A 16,870-nucleotide genomic window follows, 5' to 3' on the forward strand; every position below is an offset into this window, starting at 1 on the left:
TGCATAGAACAATTGTCTTCATCTTCACTTTTAATAACGCACCCATTTTTCTATAGGCGAATCCTACACCCACACGCTGATATTTTTGAAGAATCCAAGCAACATAGTTCTTCATGCCATTTCAAATTCAGCTTATAATCTTTCATAAGATTATTGGCTGCTGAAGTGTAAACCCCTTTTCGATCATCAAAATTCCATTTCGGAAAAAAAAAAAAAAAAAAAAGGCTTGTCCACATAACAACTACGCTTCAACCACAAACAAGATGGATGCGTTATAGGTATGGTATCCTCATTTACCAGTTCAAAGATGGTGAAGAAATACACAATAAAGATAATTCGCTTTGTAAAAAAAGGTTGATGGTAAACACCCTCCAGTTTCAAATTTAAAGTTGTGAGTTCGAGTCACCAACAACAACAACAACAACAAACCCAGTGTATTCCCACCTGGTGGGATCTGGGGGGTAGGATGTACGCAGTTCATACCTCTACCTCTGAAGAAGTAGAAAGGCTGTTTCCGATAGACCCCCGGCTCGAGACACGCGGTACCACACAAACACATAGTAAAGCACAGCACAAGGTTACAAGGTTACAAGATTACATAACATAAATACGGCACCCATAAGTAATATAAAACAGAGGAAAGCACACAGCTTCATAATAAAACATGGGACACGGACTCCTAACAGGAATAAACCCCCACCAAGTAGTTCCCTATACTAGCGACTCAGACTGGCCCTAGTCCACTGCCCTGATTCGCGTCCTCCAGACCTTCCTATCTAGGGTCATGTCCTCAGTGAGCTGTAACTGCTCTATGTCTCGCCTAATCACCTCCCCCCAGTACTTCTTCGGCCTACCCCTACCCCGCTTAAAACCATCCAACGCTAGCCTCTCACACCTACGGACCGGGGCATCCACGCCCCTCCTCTTCACGTGTCCGAACCATCTCAATCGGGCTTCCCGCATCTTGCACTCCACTGGTGTCACACCAACCTTCTCCCGAATGTTCTCATTCCGAACTCTATCCCCTCTAGTCAGCCCACACATCTAGCGCAACATCCACATTTCTGCCACCCTCATCTTTTGAATGTGGGAGTCACCACGGGAACAAAACAGTAGGAGGAGAGGGAACCAAGATTATTCGAGTCGCCACGAAACAAAACAGTGGGAGGAGAGGGAAACAAGATTATTTGAGTCATCGGTGGGAGGGGAGGGAGCCACGATTATCCGAGTCACCTCGGGAATAAACGGGGGGAGGGGAGGGAACCAAGATTATTTGAGTAACCATTGAAACAAAACGGTGCAAGGGGAGGGAGCCAAGATTATCCGAGTCACCACGGGATTAAACGGGGGGAGGGGAGGGAACCAAGATTATTCGAGTCACCATTGGAACAAAACGCTGCGAGGGGAGGGAACCAAGATTATTCGAGTCACCACGGGAACAAGACGGTAGGAGGGGAGGGAACCAAGATTATTCGAGTCACCATTGAAACAAAACGGTGGGAGGAGAGGGAACCAAGATTATTCAAATCACCACGGGAACAAAACAGTGGGAGGGGAGGGAACCAAGATTATATTAACACTTGCAAGAGTCACATGAAGTAGGTTAGAACTCAAAACACAAGTTTTTTCAACATGAGCCCTCACAAAGATGCTTGAGAGGAAATGGAGAACTTGTCAAATATACTTTGTAAACAGTACTCTATATATCCTATACATCACTCCACTTGAGTTGTCTCTACAAAAGGTTCTGCAGACGCCTATCGTCACTCTTTACTGTTGAAGTGCAGCAGCAGCGTTATATTCATCCCTTCGATCATGCTTTCTTACCAGCCAAGGCGTCGTAAAGCTTGTCCAATTCTGAAAAATTCAGCTTGCTGTTTGTTGGTTATTCTCTATTACACTGCAGAAGAAGTGAAGATAAAAAAGCAAAAGACTACACACTAATGCCAAATTTCTACAGATTATAGACACAACAACGACAACCTTTAACAGCAAGATCAAAATAGAATGTAAAAGGGATAATATATAAACGTGCCCTTTAACTTGGCCTCAATTGACATTTATGCCCTCCAACTTCACATGTGCACAAGTAGGCACCTTGCATTCATTGGAAAATTCAAGGTGTTCAGTTCTCTAGAACGTCCTATGAATCATAAATTGGAAGGAGAGGAGTCCTCAACCAAAGGTTTTTGGTATCCACAAAACTTCTGAGATGAATAAAAGCTTAAAGAAGAGGCATTACCCAGAAGCTGCAGTCAGATAGGCATCCTGCATTGACATGGCATCAACAAGTAATATTTATTAGTAACATATTCCAGATACTCAGTCATCGGACCCTTCTTCATTCCCGGGAAAAAGAAATTGAAGGTCTTCATTGTCTCTATACACTTGCACCAGGCAAGCTGCTTTATATACAAACAACCCAACCATGGCAGGAACCAGCTGTTAAGATCCCAAACATATGTCACATTTACTGAGGAACGACCACAATCAGAGGATCGGATAAACAAGTCAAGATTCTAAAAGGTTTAAATAGATTAATTTAAATGTCAAAATTGTACACAGTATTACCTGAAAATCAAATAGATCATGGGCAAAATGCTGAGACAGTTCCCACAATCCATATATCGCAGCAGGAATCACAAGCCTGGGAGATGAAAGGGCAATGCTGCTGCCTTTAACAGACCTCTCAAAAAAATCCTGCAGATCTTCACTTCGTATTCCAATTCTGAGGGGAAGAAACATCAGATAATCCAATCAATGAAGTTCACCATTATTATGTGGAGAATAACGAAACAGAAACATAGTTATGGCATTACTTCTTCAGTTTCTTTTTCTTGAAAATCTCAGGAATTGCCTCTTGTGAGAGGTTGTCTGCATGTTGGCAAAGGAGTTGATAGTACAGGCAACTGCATAATAAATTACACAAAACATTAACAAGAGAAATAAACCGAATCAAAGATGATGCAGCCGGTTTTATCGAAACATTTCCAAAATAAAAAAGAAAATTCAAATGTAAGAGTCTACCATAACCAAGTACTTTGTAAGATCTAGATGATGTAAAAGCATATTTATAAATATTCTATGACATCCATTTTTAACTGCCTAAATGTGCCAAACTGTACTGTTTACAAGTACTATAATTATTGGTACACAGGATAGATGGAGTTAAAAGTAGTTCTAAATCAAACCTGAAAACAACTCCTGTTGCATAGCTCAGAGCAGCCTACAGATTGAACAAGTAAATCTGTCAGTCCACACTGGGTGAAAAATATTTCTAACCTGAGACCTATTTCAGAAGGTACAACAACACAAATAACCCAGTGAAAAAGGACTAACAAAACAAAACCAGTTTTTTGTAGTCAAGAAAGCAGTTGGAATGGGAAGAACTTTCTAACTGGAACAGAAGTTGAGGATCCATTGTGGCTGCAGCTGTAGTGAGATGTTCTACTAAGTTGGTTGGGTGGTTTATTTTAAGAACAGTAACTGTAAAAAAGATTATGAAATCGGCGGCTCCCTCTCCATTGTAAACTTTCCCAATTGCAGTAGATCAACCACTAATCGTGATTTACATGCATGTGGTATCACTGCTTTCCTAGCTCAAGTGGAGATTTAGACCAATATAGCGCAACTAAGCATAGCCACCAATGGTTCTAAGGAAAAACTATATTACTTCTATTATATAATGTCTCATGGCCTCACTCCTCAAAGCCGGTAAAAAGATCCACTAAGTACCTGGACTGATAAAACTACCAGACAATATCCACTGCAAGCAGTCCCAATGCCTACCGTTAAGAAAAGTAGCTCCCTCTTAAGCTGCAAGAGAAACAGAAAAACGAATTAAACCTTGTAAATTTAGAACATAGTTTTAATTCATTTGCAAGAGATCTGTGCAGTGCATTTCAACAAAGATCTTTCTCTTTGTCGGATACAACTTCATTATACCATGCTTCTATAGTGGCAGAATAACATTTGAAATCCTTGTCACTTTAACATACTCTTAGGAACAGCAGGAATGTTATCCAGGTATAGCCAATGGTACCTTCTACTTAAGAACTAGCATCTGTCACGCTTAATGACAAAAAAAGGTATTATGCGACACCTGAAAAAGTCCAGCCAGTAAGCATATGCAAGCAACAGCCCTTAATTACTCATTTTACTCTTAAAAGTCGGTAAATATCTTATAACCATTGAACAACTCATACTAAGAATGCAGAGAGTAGGGTGCTCAAAGCAGCATTCAAATTCTACCTTTCATCAAAAAAAGAATTCTACAATAATATTCCCCTTTCTCCACTAACCATAAAAGATATTTGAAAGTAGGAGATAATATGAATACAGAAGAAACATTACAGAGTAATTTCAATGTACTCCATCTAAGACATCAGAAATCGGTAAAGACAGCATTAAGAAGCCCCCTTTCCTTTGGACAAACTTTTTCCAAAAGTAAATAAAACAACATGAACGCGATAAGGTCATCAGGATGATGGCCAGCTTAAAAGATTATGACTAGAGTCTCCACTTTCTAAATCATTGATATTTGACTTCCAATGCTATGCAATTATAAACGTTTACGAATATAAATAGCACGAATATAGATGCTAGACCGGGGCGTACAGCTTCATATCTGAGTAAGTTTAGCCTTTTCCTTCTTTCCCTGTCATCTTGTATTTCCTGTGCATATCATTAGAAGTATTAATAGTAAAAATTAACTACTCATTCCCTTGATCATGAATCACAATATTCAAAACTCCATTAAAATGAGCAAAACCAAAAACTTGTTAATGCACCTTAAGGGTCCTCTTTTTATTAACTGGGGCCGTGGCATCACCTGAAAGCCACTCTTTGGTACTTTTTAATTTCAAAAACCCACCTTCATTGTCATCCCCTGATACCTGCATTTGCATCCTTTTGTCTCAACATTCACATATGCAAGCAAACAAGCACCAAAAACCCAGAAAACAAAAAAGGGTAATCAAGAAAATACCTTTTCTAATTGAGTAGTCTCACTAATCCCACTTCCAGCTTCTGCAGAATCAAAATTGACCACATTCCTCAGCCAAATTCTATCAGAAATTCTCGAGATAACATCCCCATTTAACTCCCTTTCCCTCAGGAAATCTTGGAAAACATCATCCACTGCTACTTCATTCACTGGGTCAAGAACAAAACAAAAACACAGATTACTCAAATGGGTAGTCAAAAATTTCACAATGCTTTCAAAAAGCGTTATTCTTGGCCTCCCAGCTGCCAGGTTACTGGGGTAAGAAGAAACAATAAAAAGGGATCTCTACTCAATAGCCAGTCAGATTCACTGTTTGCTTTTTCTAGTTGGTATACATAGATTATACATTATTTATACATGGTTATACAAATAATGCATCGAATATACATATATTATACATCTGAAAAATGCAAATTGCTCAAATGGTTAGTTAAAAATTTCACACTGCTTTCAGAAAGCGTAACTCTTGAGTTTCCAGCTACCAGTTTAGTGGATCAAGAAAAAGGAAAAAAGGCAAATTAATCAAATGGTAGTTAAAGATTTCACAATGCTTCAAGAAGAAATGCGAAATACTCAAATGGGTAGTGATAAAACTCACAATTCAATCAGAAAAACCCACAAATCGCTCAAATGGGTAGTCATAAAACTCACAATTCATTAAGAAAAAAACGCAAATTGCTCAAATGGGTAATGATAAAATTCACAATTCATTCAGAAAAAACTGCAAATTGCTCAAATAGGTAGTTATAAAACTCACAATTCATTCCGAAAAACTGCAAAATACTCAAATGGGTAGTTATAAAACTCACAATTCATTCAGAAAAAACTGCAAAACACTCAAATGGGTAGTCATAAAACTCACAATCCATTCAGAAAAAAAACTGAAAATTGCTCGAAAATTCACAATTCATTCAGAAAAAAAAGCAACTTGCTCAAATGGGTAGTCGTAAAACTCACATTTCATTCAGAGAAAAACTGCAAATTGCTCTAAAATACGCAATTCATTCAGAAAAAACTGCAAATTGCTCAAATGGTTAGTCATAAAACTCACAATCCATTCAGAAAAAAAAAACTGAAAATTGCTCTAAAATTCACAATTCATTCAGAAAAAAACGCAACTTGCCCAAATGGGTAGTCGTAAAACTCAGATTTCATTCAGGAAAAAACTACAAATTGCTCTAAAATTCACAATTCATTCAGGAAAAACCGCAAATTGCTCAAATGGGCAGTAGTTATAAAATTGACAATTAATTATTCAGCAAAAAACTCTAATTTTGAAGATTACCGGGTCGGGAGGTTTTGAGGACGGAGAGCGCCGTCGTGAATGTAGGCCGTGTACGGCGGCGTTGCAGTGGCGGAGAAGGAGGAGAGAAGAGGTGGGAGTGATTGGGTAGCAGCAGCATTTCACTGCCAAAATGGTATATGCAATTCATATTCTCAAAACTTCTTTTGTGAAGATTACACACAAGAAAAATATCTCCTTTTCCTTGGGTGGGTGGGTTGAGGGGGTGAGGGGTAGGGTAGGGGGTGGGGTGTGCGACATTTTGGTCTTTTATTATATATTTTTGAAAAAAAAGACAACATGTTCAGTATATTCTCACCAAGTGGGATCAACTCAAAATAAAATAATAAAATAATCACTTTTCGAAAATTACCTCTTTACTTTTACGAGGCGGTATTTCGAAAATAGTCTCCCTACTTTCACGAAGCACTCATATGGCCCAATATAACTGTACAAAGTAAAGTTTTAAAGAAAATATCGAAAACCTTACTTTGAGGGCATTTTCAATAAACCATCATTTTAAGGTAATAACAATATAGAAAAATTAGTACTGAAAGTACAAGAAGGAACGGACAATAACAAAAATTAATGAATAGTAGTATGACGTTATTACATTAAGATAAAATCATAATCGAACTACATAAAATTAACAGAAATAAAAGAATAAAAAATTATAAGAGTAATATTATGATTACTAGTATGTATAATAAGTCAATACACTCAACTAACACTTTTCTATCTATTACTTTCTTACCCTAATTTATGTCGTTCATATGTTTTTATTTAACGTGCTATGCTCATATCTAATATTCGATCTATTTTTCCAGAATCCATCTATAACCAATCTGTGCGTCAACTTATCATAAGACCGATCCATCTCAAATCATTAAATGGATAAGTCATCATCAACAAATCTATATTTTTTTCCGATCCGAATTATTGAATTTGGTTCGATTTTGAACAACCTTAAAACACTGTTGCCATAAGTTACAAATTTTTAGAGAAATTACCTCAAGCCCCCCTAAAGTTATCATAATATTGTAGGAACCCCTAAATTACCTTTTAATCCTCTTTAACCCCCTAAATTTTATACTATTTCAAAAATCTTGTCCCTTCATTGATTGAAATTATCAAACTTTCAAATATTACTGTGAAGGGTTTTAGCTTAAACCCTAATCCCACCTCACCCCCAACCCCAAGAATCCACCATGGCTGAATTGAACTCAAAGCAAGTGTTGCAAGACAACAAAACCACTGACCCAAACTCCATTACATCACTTACCCTCACTCACAAAGCTCTTTCTCATGTACAAATTTACAATCTTTTTCAATTTTGTTGTTATTATAACTTATATTGTAATTTCAATGTTTCATTTTTTTTTTGTTATGCAGGTTTCTTGTTTGAGTAAGTTTGAAAATTTGCAGAAGCTTGATCTTGGCTTTAACAATTTAACTTCACTTGAGGTAAATTAGTAGTAAAAAAGTTATACCTTTATTTGTGAGTTGCTTAAGGCCTTGTTTGGACATAAGATTTTAAAAGTTCTAGCATTAGACTGATTTTTTTTCTGAGTTTTTTTGTGTGTGTGTGTGAGGATGAGTGTCAAGTTTGAAAAAGTTGGGTTGTTAAGGGGTGTTTGGCCATGAAAATTGTGAGTATTTTTTTAAAAAGTAGTCTTTGTTTTCAAAGTGAAAAATGATATTTGAAAAATGGAGTCATTTTTTGAATTTTTGCGAGCAATTTGGAGTGAAAAAAGTGAATAAGGTTTTGGTGTTTTTCAAATTTCTGAAAATTGTGGAAAGTTGAATTCTTGAATTTTATGAAATTTTATGGCCGAACATGTTTTCCAGGGTTCAACTCCGAGAAAAAGTAAAAGAAAGTCATGGCCAAATCCCCCCCCCCCCCCCAAACCCCCAACCCCACACCCAAGTCAACTCACAAAATTTTTGCTTTTGTTCAAGTTAAATGTATCTCTCTACATCCGTGAGGTAGGGGTAAGGTCTTCATGCACGTTACCCTTCCCGGACACCACCTTGTTGAAGGTGCGTTGTTTTTCAAGTTAAATGCATATCGAATCACAACTTCAACAACTTTTTTTTTCAATATCACATTTTTACGTCGAATTCGTCTACTTAGAGGACTGAATTTTCAACTAAAGAGCATCTCTCTACCTCCTTGAGGTAGGAGTAAGGTCTGCATACACTTCACCCTTCCCAGACATCACCTTGTGGAAGGGTATGTTGTTGTTCAAGTTAAATGCATCCAATCACAACTTCAACAATACTTTTTTGTTTCAAATATCACATTTTTATGTCGAATTCGTCTACTTAGATTGGAGGACTGAGTTTTCAACTGAAGATCTGATTTTTGTTTTGGATTTTAGGAGTTGAAGTTATGTGTGAATTTGAAGTGGCTCTCTGTTGTGCAAAACAAACTTGAGAGCTTGAAAGGGATTGAAGGGCTTATTAAACTCACTGTGAGTGGTGCATTTCGTTCATGTTTTGCTATCTTTTTATCCTTCTAGTTATGCATACTTTGTAAACTGATTTTCTGCTTTTGAGCATTTCTTCAAATTTGAGTTTGTAGCTCGCAACCATTATCGTGTTGAGTGTGCTAATTCTTAAGTGCGTTCAGTTCCATTTTTCAATATTTCGCATAGATGCACCGTTTATTTTCTGCACTATTATTTTCATTTGATTTTTTCTGTGTGTTTAGAGGATAAGAGTAGCATTTTTCTTTCCTTGCTTATATATAACATCATTTTCCACATTTTTACTTATCACAAAAGTGAAGATTGACACACTCCACTTGTATGTTGTTGTGATATATATATATCAAGAGACACTTTCTTGGTTTTAGCTCTTCTTGACATTTGGAAATTGATTGATTGATTAACGAAACATATTGAAGTGAAGATTGGCAGGCATGGAGCAACTATAATTTCACTTAATGTTGCTCGGACTCTTCAAAAATGTCGACGGGTGCATGTCGGATACTCCAAAAATAGTGTACTTTTGAAGGATCCGACACGGGTGCGGCAACATTTTTGGAGAGTCCGAGCAATGCAAGAGGGTGTTTGGATTGACTTTTTAAAAATAGCTTTATAAGCTAAAATCTAAAAGCCATAAGTTGGGAATAAAGTAAGTGCTTAAAAGCACCTTTTATCTTTCCCAGACACCACAATAAAAAGAGCTTAAAAGCCAAAAACACTTAATATAAGCCTATCAAAACACCCTCTAAAAATGAGCAACTATAATTTTTCTATGCTTGAGGGGGGTGATGAAACTTTTAGTCAAGATTGTTGATGTCCATCCATATTGTTTGGACCTATTACCTAGGACTTGTATGTTCTTTATCTTTTTCTTTGTTTTAAAAACAAATGAGCAAACAAGATTTTACATACTCCTTACATTATTTTCACTATTATGGAATTATCTCATATTTTTCGCATTCCAATTTCCAAATAAGTCAGAAGAGGCATAACAGTGTTATTCTTCAACCTAGAAAGTGCTTAATTCATTGTATTTCATAATACATGTTAAACGTTAAAACAGATTAAAAAGAGACAAGTTCCATATCATTGATGTGATGCTACACTGCAAAGGGGTAATTACACAGAAAACTCACGATGAGCCTCTTCGAACTTTCGATAGTTAAGATTGAATTTCACACTGCACAACTTTGATATATCGTTTTACACCTCTCTGTTCTCCCACCCTGCTGATAACCCCATCTAAAAATGTTTCACTTGAATTATTTTGCTCTCAACACATTCCACATCTTTTTTGTCACCCCAACTCCTTTATTATGCATTGGTAAATTCTATAAGCACTCCTTGCCCCTCGGCCTCATCCCATTCCCAATCCTATATGGTCCTCCTAAAGTTTAATCTCCCATATTTTTCTAGTTATCCCCTCTTAAATAATTTTAAATAGTTGGAATACTAAAGGACGTGATCTAGTGAGCTATGAAGTGAATTGAGAATCATAAAGTCTTCGATTCAAAACCCAGTGGAGGCTTAAAAACTAGATGATTTTTTCTATATGTGTGTACTGGTAGAAGATAGCAGGTTCCAATAGGTACCCTGGGAATTAGTCGAGGAGCGCCACAAATTATCCTAGACACCACAATTATCAATTATTGGTCCGCTCCATACCAGTCAGCACTCTGATCACTGTGGTTATGCATCCTTCAGGATTGACACATCGTACCACACTTTCGCTTACGACTTTATCGCCAAAGTACTATTGCATCTCTCCCTTCCCTTCAAGATCCACTTCCATTCCCATTGTGATTGTCTCAAATATTCCTTCATTTCTGTTTCTTATTTGGAGTCTTTACAGCATCGGTTGATGGTTTTGTACTTATTTGCATTTAATTTTTGGATCTAAAAGAGGTGGAAAGGGTTTTGGCTTTTAATACACACTTCCTTGTTTATCAGGTACTGAATGCCGGGAAAAACAAGCTCAAATCTATGGAAGGGGTCAGTGGTCTTGTGAACTTGCGTGCACTGATTTTGAATGGTGAACTTCTGTATATGTACCGCCTCTTTATCAATCAGAGCTCAGTATCTGCTGGATCATTGTTTTTAATACTGACCTACTTTTTCCTTTCTGTCATAGACAACGACATTGTTTCAATTTGCAAGCTTGATAACATGAAAGAGTTGAATACATTAGGTATGGATTCCTATTTCTCTAATTTTATATTTTCATAAGAATGGTTAATGTGTGATTGAGCATGATGTATCAGTGGAACAGATGCCAGTACTTGTAATTAAGACTCAGTATACTCTCTTATTAGGAAATATAGTAAATTGTAATATCTGCAGTATAAATCTGAATAAGCTATTACTGTGACCGATTGTGGTGTTACTTTTGGGTTTCTGGAGATTAAACCTATGAGGATATCACTAAGATCCACTCAAGAGAGCAAGAATATATCTTGAGAAAGCTCAACTCCTCCTACTGGGTTGCTATTATTTGATATGCTTAGTCATTCGGTTTTAAAGTTAAGACTCAGACATGTTTCAGCCATAGAGATACTAATCTGTTTATCTAAAAGAATTAGAAGAAATTGGCTGGCTTCCTGATCATTCGTTTACCGAACATGGTTTGGTATCAAGAAGATAGCAAGATTTTTGGTAGTTAGCTACATCAAGATAGTTGTATATGCTTAGGTGAAAGAGAGAAACGGAATAACAATGCCAATTTTCTTCTAGTTTTCCTTGTCATATCCTTTTTACCTATTTCATGATTCGGGCTATTAATAAAATTTAGAAGTTAGGACGCCATTCCCATCTTATATTAACCTAACTAATCAGAGTTTTTGCTGATCTTGACTAGTGTCAACTTCTTGCAAGTTCGACCAGCTCTTTATGACTTCTATACTAAATACTGAAACTTCATGAATGAGTGATGCAAGAGAAGACTTGGCGGGATCAAGAAACTGTTACTAGCCGCCATTGGCTTGTCTGAAGTCGTTTGCTTTTGTTGTGTAAGCAGTTGTGGACTTGTATTTACTCGACCGAGGTGATTATTAGGTAAATTGCTAGTGCTTAAACTGTAAAAACCTGATCTTTTGGTCCTCTTTGACTGCAATGGCTGATTGATACTTGTTGACTTTCTGTACCACTACCACTTATTGAATCAAAATGAATAGTGATTAACCTTGTGCTGTTTTTGGCCTTTCTGAATTTCAATGTCAAATTCAATTAATTTAATTTGTTATTTCATTTTTGCCAATTAATCAGTTACGTTGAAAGTGTCTCTCTGCCTTTGGTATCTGTTGCAGTGCTCTCTAGAAATCCAATATCTGGAATCGGGCAGAGCCTAGCGAAAATCAACTCAATCACAAAAGTAAGCGAGACTTCATATTTCCTGTTTATCTTCTACTGCATATTATTTCATTGTAGTGTTTACTGTTTAACATGTCCTAACCCCATACGTGCACTGGCTTTCTAGTTGTCTCTCTCTAATTGCCAACTACAAGGTATCGACTCCTCACTTAAATCCTGCACTGAGTTGAAGGAGCTACGACTTGCTCATAATGATATTAAGGTAAGGTTCCACAGTTAATGATCTATTGTGCTGGATCCGCAGATGCTTCCTAAGTTACCACTTACCAGGAAGCTGTTTATTTTTCTAATTTTACTTCCTCTCCATTGGTTTGCAGACGCTTCCTAGTGAGTTGGCTTTTAATATAAAACTACAAAATTTAGACATCGGAAACAATGTGATCATGAAGAGGACAGATCTGAAGGTAGCCATTTTTGTTAATTTCGTATATCCTATCTCCTTATTTTGACAGTTAACTTACTTCGAACTTTTCCTTACCGAATATGTGGTTGCATGGCTTTATGGCAGGTGCTGTCTTCATTAGTTAACTTGAAAAACTTAAACCTACAAGGGAACCCCATTGCTGAAAAGGAAGATTTGGTCAAAAAGGTCAGTGGATACTTTGTCTTTTTCTGGATATCAAGATGTAATATCATGTGCTGATCTAATTGAGACTCTATTTTTACCAGATCAAGAAACAAGTGCCGAATTTGCAGATTCTCAATGCTAAACCTATTGAAAAGGCCATGAAAAAGGAACAGGTTGGCAGAGACGATGATGAAAATGAAAGTGGTGATGATTACCATGAAGAGGGTACTTTCCCAGGGAGTGACAAACCGAAAAAGTCTATAAAGCTCTCAAAGAATGGCAAGAATGCTGGCGATATATCAGAAACTGTACCCAAAGATCCTGATGTGCAGAAGGAATCAAAGCTCAAAAAGGAAAAGATTAACGAATTTGATAAAGCTTCTGTCCGTAAGAGGAAGGAGTTGGTACAAGCAGAAAAAAGAACCGACGTGGGGGGTCCACCCATTGAACTTGACAGAGGAGAGGAACGACGAAAGCACAAAAAACATAAGAAGAGCGAAGTCTTGATGGAGAACGCTTCAAATGTCGATGATAAGGAACCAACTAAAAAGTCTAGTAAGAAGGCTAAACAAAATAAATTAAGTGTCATTGATGATGGAGAAACTCCTTTTTCGGATCTTTTTCTCTCTAGCGGGAAAGTCGATGAACACAACACACTCCAACAAAATGTTGATGCAGCTGCAGGCTTGGTTACATTCCCGAAAAATAAAAAGAAGAAGAAGAATCTTGTAACTGGTGCTGCTGCTCTTCAATTGTCATCAGTAAATGATGTCATTGGATTGGGTGGTGCATCGACATGGGATGACTAGAAGTAGTATCCTGCTGAGAAAATTGAGTAGCACCAAATTTCGACTGTGAAGTAGGCAACTGTTGTTTGAGCCTTGGCCTCCCATTTGGTTTGATTTATCATCAATAACATGTTTGCGAGGATTTACATGAACAAATTGGTTACCCTTCCCCGATAGAGGCTGTAATATATGGCGCTGTGACTGCAGAACAACGATATCCAACTTGCTTTTACCAGGAGTATATGCTGGGAAGATTTTGCGCCTGTCAAGCTACGGTAAATGAGCCTATTTTTCTTCTTGTTTTGAGAACGCGTTGTCTTTAGATAAGTAACGATTCGTGTTTCCATAGAAACACACTGAAATTATTGTCTGCTTGGATTTTCTTTGGGCTGGTATGGTAGGTGGTTGAGACAATCGTAGACTCTTCATGATCATAGATCAAAGGCACTTGTTGAATTGCTTTATGCATTTACAAATATTTTCCCAGTTTAATTATATGATGAAAATGATTGGCAATTCTTGTGTAGTTGCAAGTTTTTTTGCACTAGCACTTGCCTCTATATTCAGCCTTGGAAAACAACCTCTGGCAAAAATGGAAGGTAAGGTTGTGTAGAATACATCCTTGTGGTGGGGTTCTTTCTCGAAATCCGTGCATAGCGGAAGTTTTAATGCACCGGGCTGCTCTTTTACTTGCCTCTATATTCAAATGTCCAATAAAAAGGCAGCTCGGTGTATAAGCATCATTCTAGCAGATGTGATGCAATGCAGACAATCTACCTAATGCAAACATTAGCGGCTACTTTCACCGCTCGAACTTGTGATCTATAGGTCACATGGAGATACTTTACTCAAGTATAGTCGATCAACTTTGCGACTTTTAGGCGCCTCGAAGGAGGGGTTCCACAAACTTCTTCTTCGAAGGTTAGGTCTTTGGTTATTAAATGATTGAACAACTGAGAGCAATTTAATTATGATACTTGTTGACATTCATAAAAAACATCTAATGAATTATGAGTCCAATCCATCTGTAGGCGAACCCAACCAATCTTGCTTGTACAATGAAAAAAGGGCCACTGATTTATCTCTCCAGCAAATCAAATTGGTCAAAGGTGTGCATTTATAGTTTTGCGCAACTTATCTACACCTTAATTAATTTCATGTGATATTCACTACCTACGAGTTCAATAAAATCGAGCTAATATGTGATCATAAGCATCAATTTCAACACTAAATAGTACTTTATCAACCTTTAAGGATTCGTTTGGTCATAAATAAAAAAAGGATAATACTCACGAAAATACCTGAACTTTGATTAGATTTTCAGTTGAGCATATTGAACTTTGTAGGGGTCTTATTACCCCCTAGAATTTTTTTTTCGTATTTTAATGGCATATATCAGTCCACTTGGACCATTGCGTGTAATTCACGCGCATTGGATGCGTGAAAGTGTTAAAAAATCGTTAAAAACCCTTTTTTTTGGGTCAAACAGCTCTCAATTTTCTAATTTTTATAAATTGATTGATTTTTTATTTATTTTTTCATTTCTATCTTCTTTCTCTTCTCTTTTCTTTCTTCTCTTCAATGGTGCTCCATTGTTGACTTGGAATTGAATTGAACACAATTTCATCACACACACACCAAATAAGTTATCTTCAACACACCCAATTCAATTACATTAATTTGATCCAATTTCAATACACACACCAAATGAGTCTTCTTCAATTCTATCAAAATAACAAAATTAACCCAACATTATCATAATATACCAACCCACTATTGGCGCCACAAGGGAATTTGTCAGCACAATCTTGATAGTAATTGAAATTTTGAATTCTTAAGAAATCAGTGAAGATGATTTTCTCAAATTATGATTTTTTTTTTTTTTAAAATGATGCATTTTGAAATTTCTTTCAAAATTGGTTATTTGGATTTTCTGGAGTAAATTTTTGCTATTTTTTCTATTAAATTGAACTTGGGAAGTGTAAAGATTGAAACTTTCTGAGTTTTTTTTTTTGTTTTGGGATGTTGGATGCCAATGTTTTAGCCCGAATAGATATTGACTTTGTGCTGCTACTGGATTTAGTATCAAGATTTGGGATTTGGAGAGCAAGAGTATTGTGGTTGAAACAAGAGAGTAAAATGTCTGCTGGTACTTTTAATTTTTTTTGGATTTTGATGAATAAAAAAGGAGAAGAAGATAAGAATGGAAAAGAAATTAAATAAAAATTAATTTTTTTAAAAAAAAATACACGTGTCTATATGTCATTGGCGCGTGTATTACACTTTCTACTTTAAATTTTGGTATAGCGTTTTGGGAGGAATTAATTTCAGTTTGAAAAAGTTTAAGGGGTAATAAGACTCCCGCAAAGCTCAGTATACTCAACTGAAAATTCGGTCAAAGTTCAGATATTTTCATGAGTATTATTCCAATAAAAAACATATTCACTTTATTTGGTATTTTTAAAGTTGAAAATAGAGTTAAAGTTGTATTTGGCCATATTATTTTGGTAATGGGACATTTTTGAAGTTAAAAAAAAAAAAAAGTAAAAATAAATTCAAAAAATTTAGAGTTTTATGAAAATTGGATTATTTTATGAAAATAAAAAATTTAGAGTTTTCTTGAAAAAAAAAAAAGTAAAGTGCAAATGTGGTTCAAAAATGGTGAAAACACTTCACTTTTTTTTTTTTTTTTAATATTGTGAAAACATATTGCAGAGTATTTATGATCAAATAAGTATTTTGAAAAGAAAAGTGAAAACATAATCTGAAATATTGTGAATAATATTTATGACCAAAACACCTACTTAATACTTCCTTCATTTCAAAATAATTGAATTGTTGGGATATCACAAAACGCCTACTTAATACTTCCTTCATTTCAAAATAATTGAATTGTCGAGATATCACACACTCCTTAATAATAATTTTTAAGGACATAAATTGTAGGTTACTTTTCTACTATTACTCTTTTAATTATTTTTAAATTACTCTACTAAAAAATGTGAAGTATATAAGAATCTCATTAAATGAAAGGATAAAATTGAAAGAAATTTTTAACATGTCTGTTGAAGAATGAATAATTTATTTATTTATTTTAGATATTAAAAATAGCTCAACAATTTATTTATTTTAAAATAAAGGGAGTCATGTGATTTTCTTGATTTCATACACTAAATTGAAATAAATATTTTTCAATTGAAATAAATATTTTTCAATTAGTGAAAGGATCAATTATTTTGTCTGTTGCCACGTGTCTTATCCAACAAATTGCAGTTATTTTGGGACTTGTTATATTTATTGAGCAAACATTTTTCAATCATAGAGCATGATTTTGAGAAATTAAAGATCAAATTCACTCCATCATGACACGTG

The 16,870-nt window shown here is 35.8% G+C and overlaps 2 protein-coding genes across 5 annotated transcripts; one reads left to right on the plus strand and one right to left on the minus strand.

Annotated features, from left to right (window-relative positions):
• Nucleotides 1–1,554: 1,554 nt before the first annotated feature.
• On the minus strand, nucleotides 1,555–6,521 carry LOC107848263. Of its 4 annotated transcripts, none has more exons than XM_047399853.1 (10): nucleotides 6,291–6,521; nucleotides 4,988–5,154; nucleotides 4,791–4,895; nucleotides 4,618–4,674; nucleotides 3,736–3,816; nucleotides 3,192–3,226; nucleotides 2,820–2,909; nucleotides 2,572–2,728; nucleotides 2,243–2,442; nucleotides 1,555–1,857 (listed from the first exon to the last, which is right to left on the minus strand). In XM_047399853.1, exons 1-9 carry the CDS (start codon nucleotides 6,436–6,438, stop codon nucleotides 2,323–2,325), a joined length of 960 nt encoding a protein of 319 aa, XP_047255809.1. In that variant the 5' UTR covers nucleotides 6,439–6,521; the 3' UTR covers nucleotides 1,555–1,857; nucleotides 2,243–2,322. The 4 variants fall into 4 exon arrangements, with proteins under 4 accessions (XP_047255809.1, XP_047255811.1, XP_047255808.1 ...); XM_047399855.1 differs by having other exon boundaries at nucleotides 1,555–1,874; nucleotides 2,243–2,473; nucleotides 6,291–6,476; XM_047399852.1 differs by having other exon boundaries at nucleotides 1,555–1,874; nucleotides 6,291–6,475.
• Nucleotides 6,522–7,358: 837 nt separating this feature from the next.
• LOC107848354 lies at nucleotides 7,359–14,014 on the plus strand. The gene is made up of 10 exons (XM_016693112.2): nucleotides 7,359–7,594; nucleotides 7,680–7,751; nucleotides 8,669–8,761; nucleotides 10,727–10,808; nucleotides 10,908–10,964; nucleotides 12,079–12,143; nucleotides 12,249–12,344; nucleotides 12,460–12,546; nucleotides 12,651–12,731; nucleotides 12,812–14,014. Exons 1-10 carry the CDS (start codon nucleotides 7,496–7,498, stop codon nucleotides 13,517–13,519), a joined length of 1,440 nt encoding a protein of 479 aa, XP_016548598.2. The 5' UTR covers nucleotides 7,359–7,495; the 3' UTR covers nucleotides 13,520–14,014.
• Nucleotides 14,015–16,870: the final 2,856 nt, after the last annotated feature.

Source organism: Capsicum annuum, chromosome 11 (assembly GCF_002878395.1).
Source record: "Capsicum annuum cultivar UCD-10X-F1 chromosome 11, UCD10Xv1.1, whole genome shotgun sequence".
Taxonomy (NCBI): domain Eukaryota; kingdom Viridiplantae; phylum Streptophyta; class Magnoliopsida; order Solanales; family Solanaceae; genus Capsicum; species Capsicum annuum.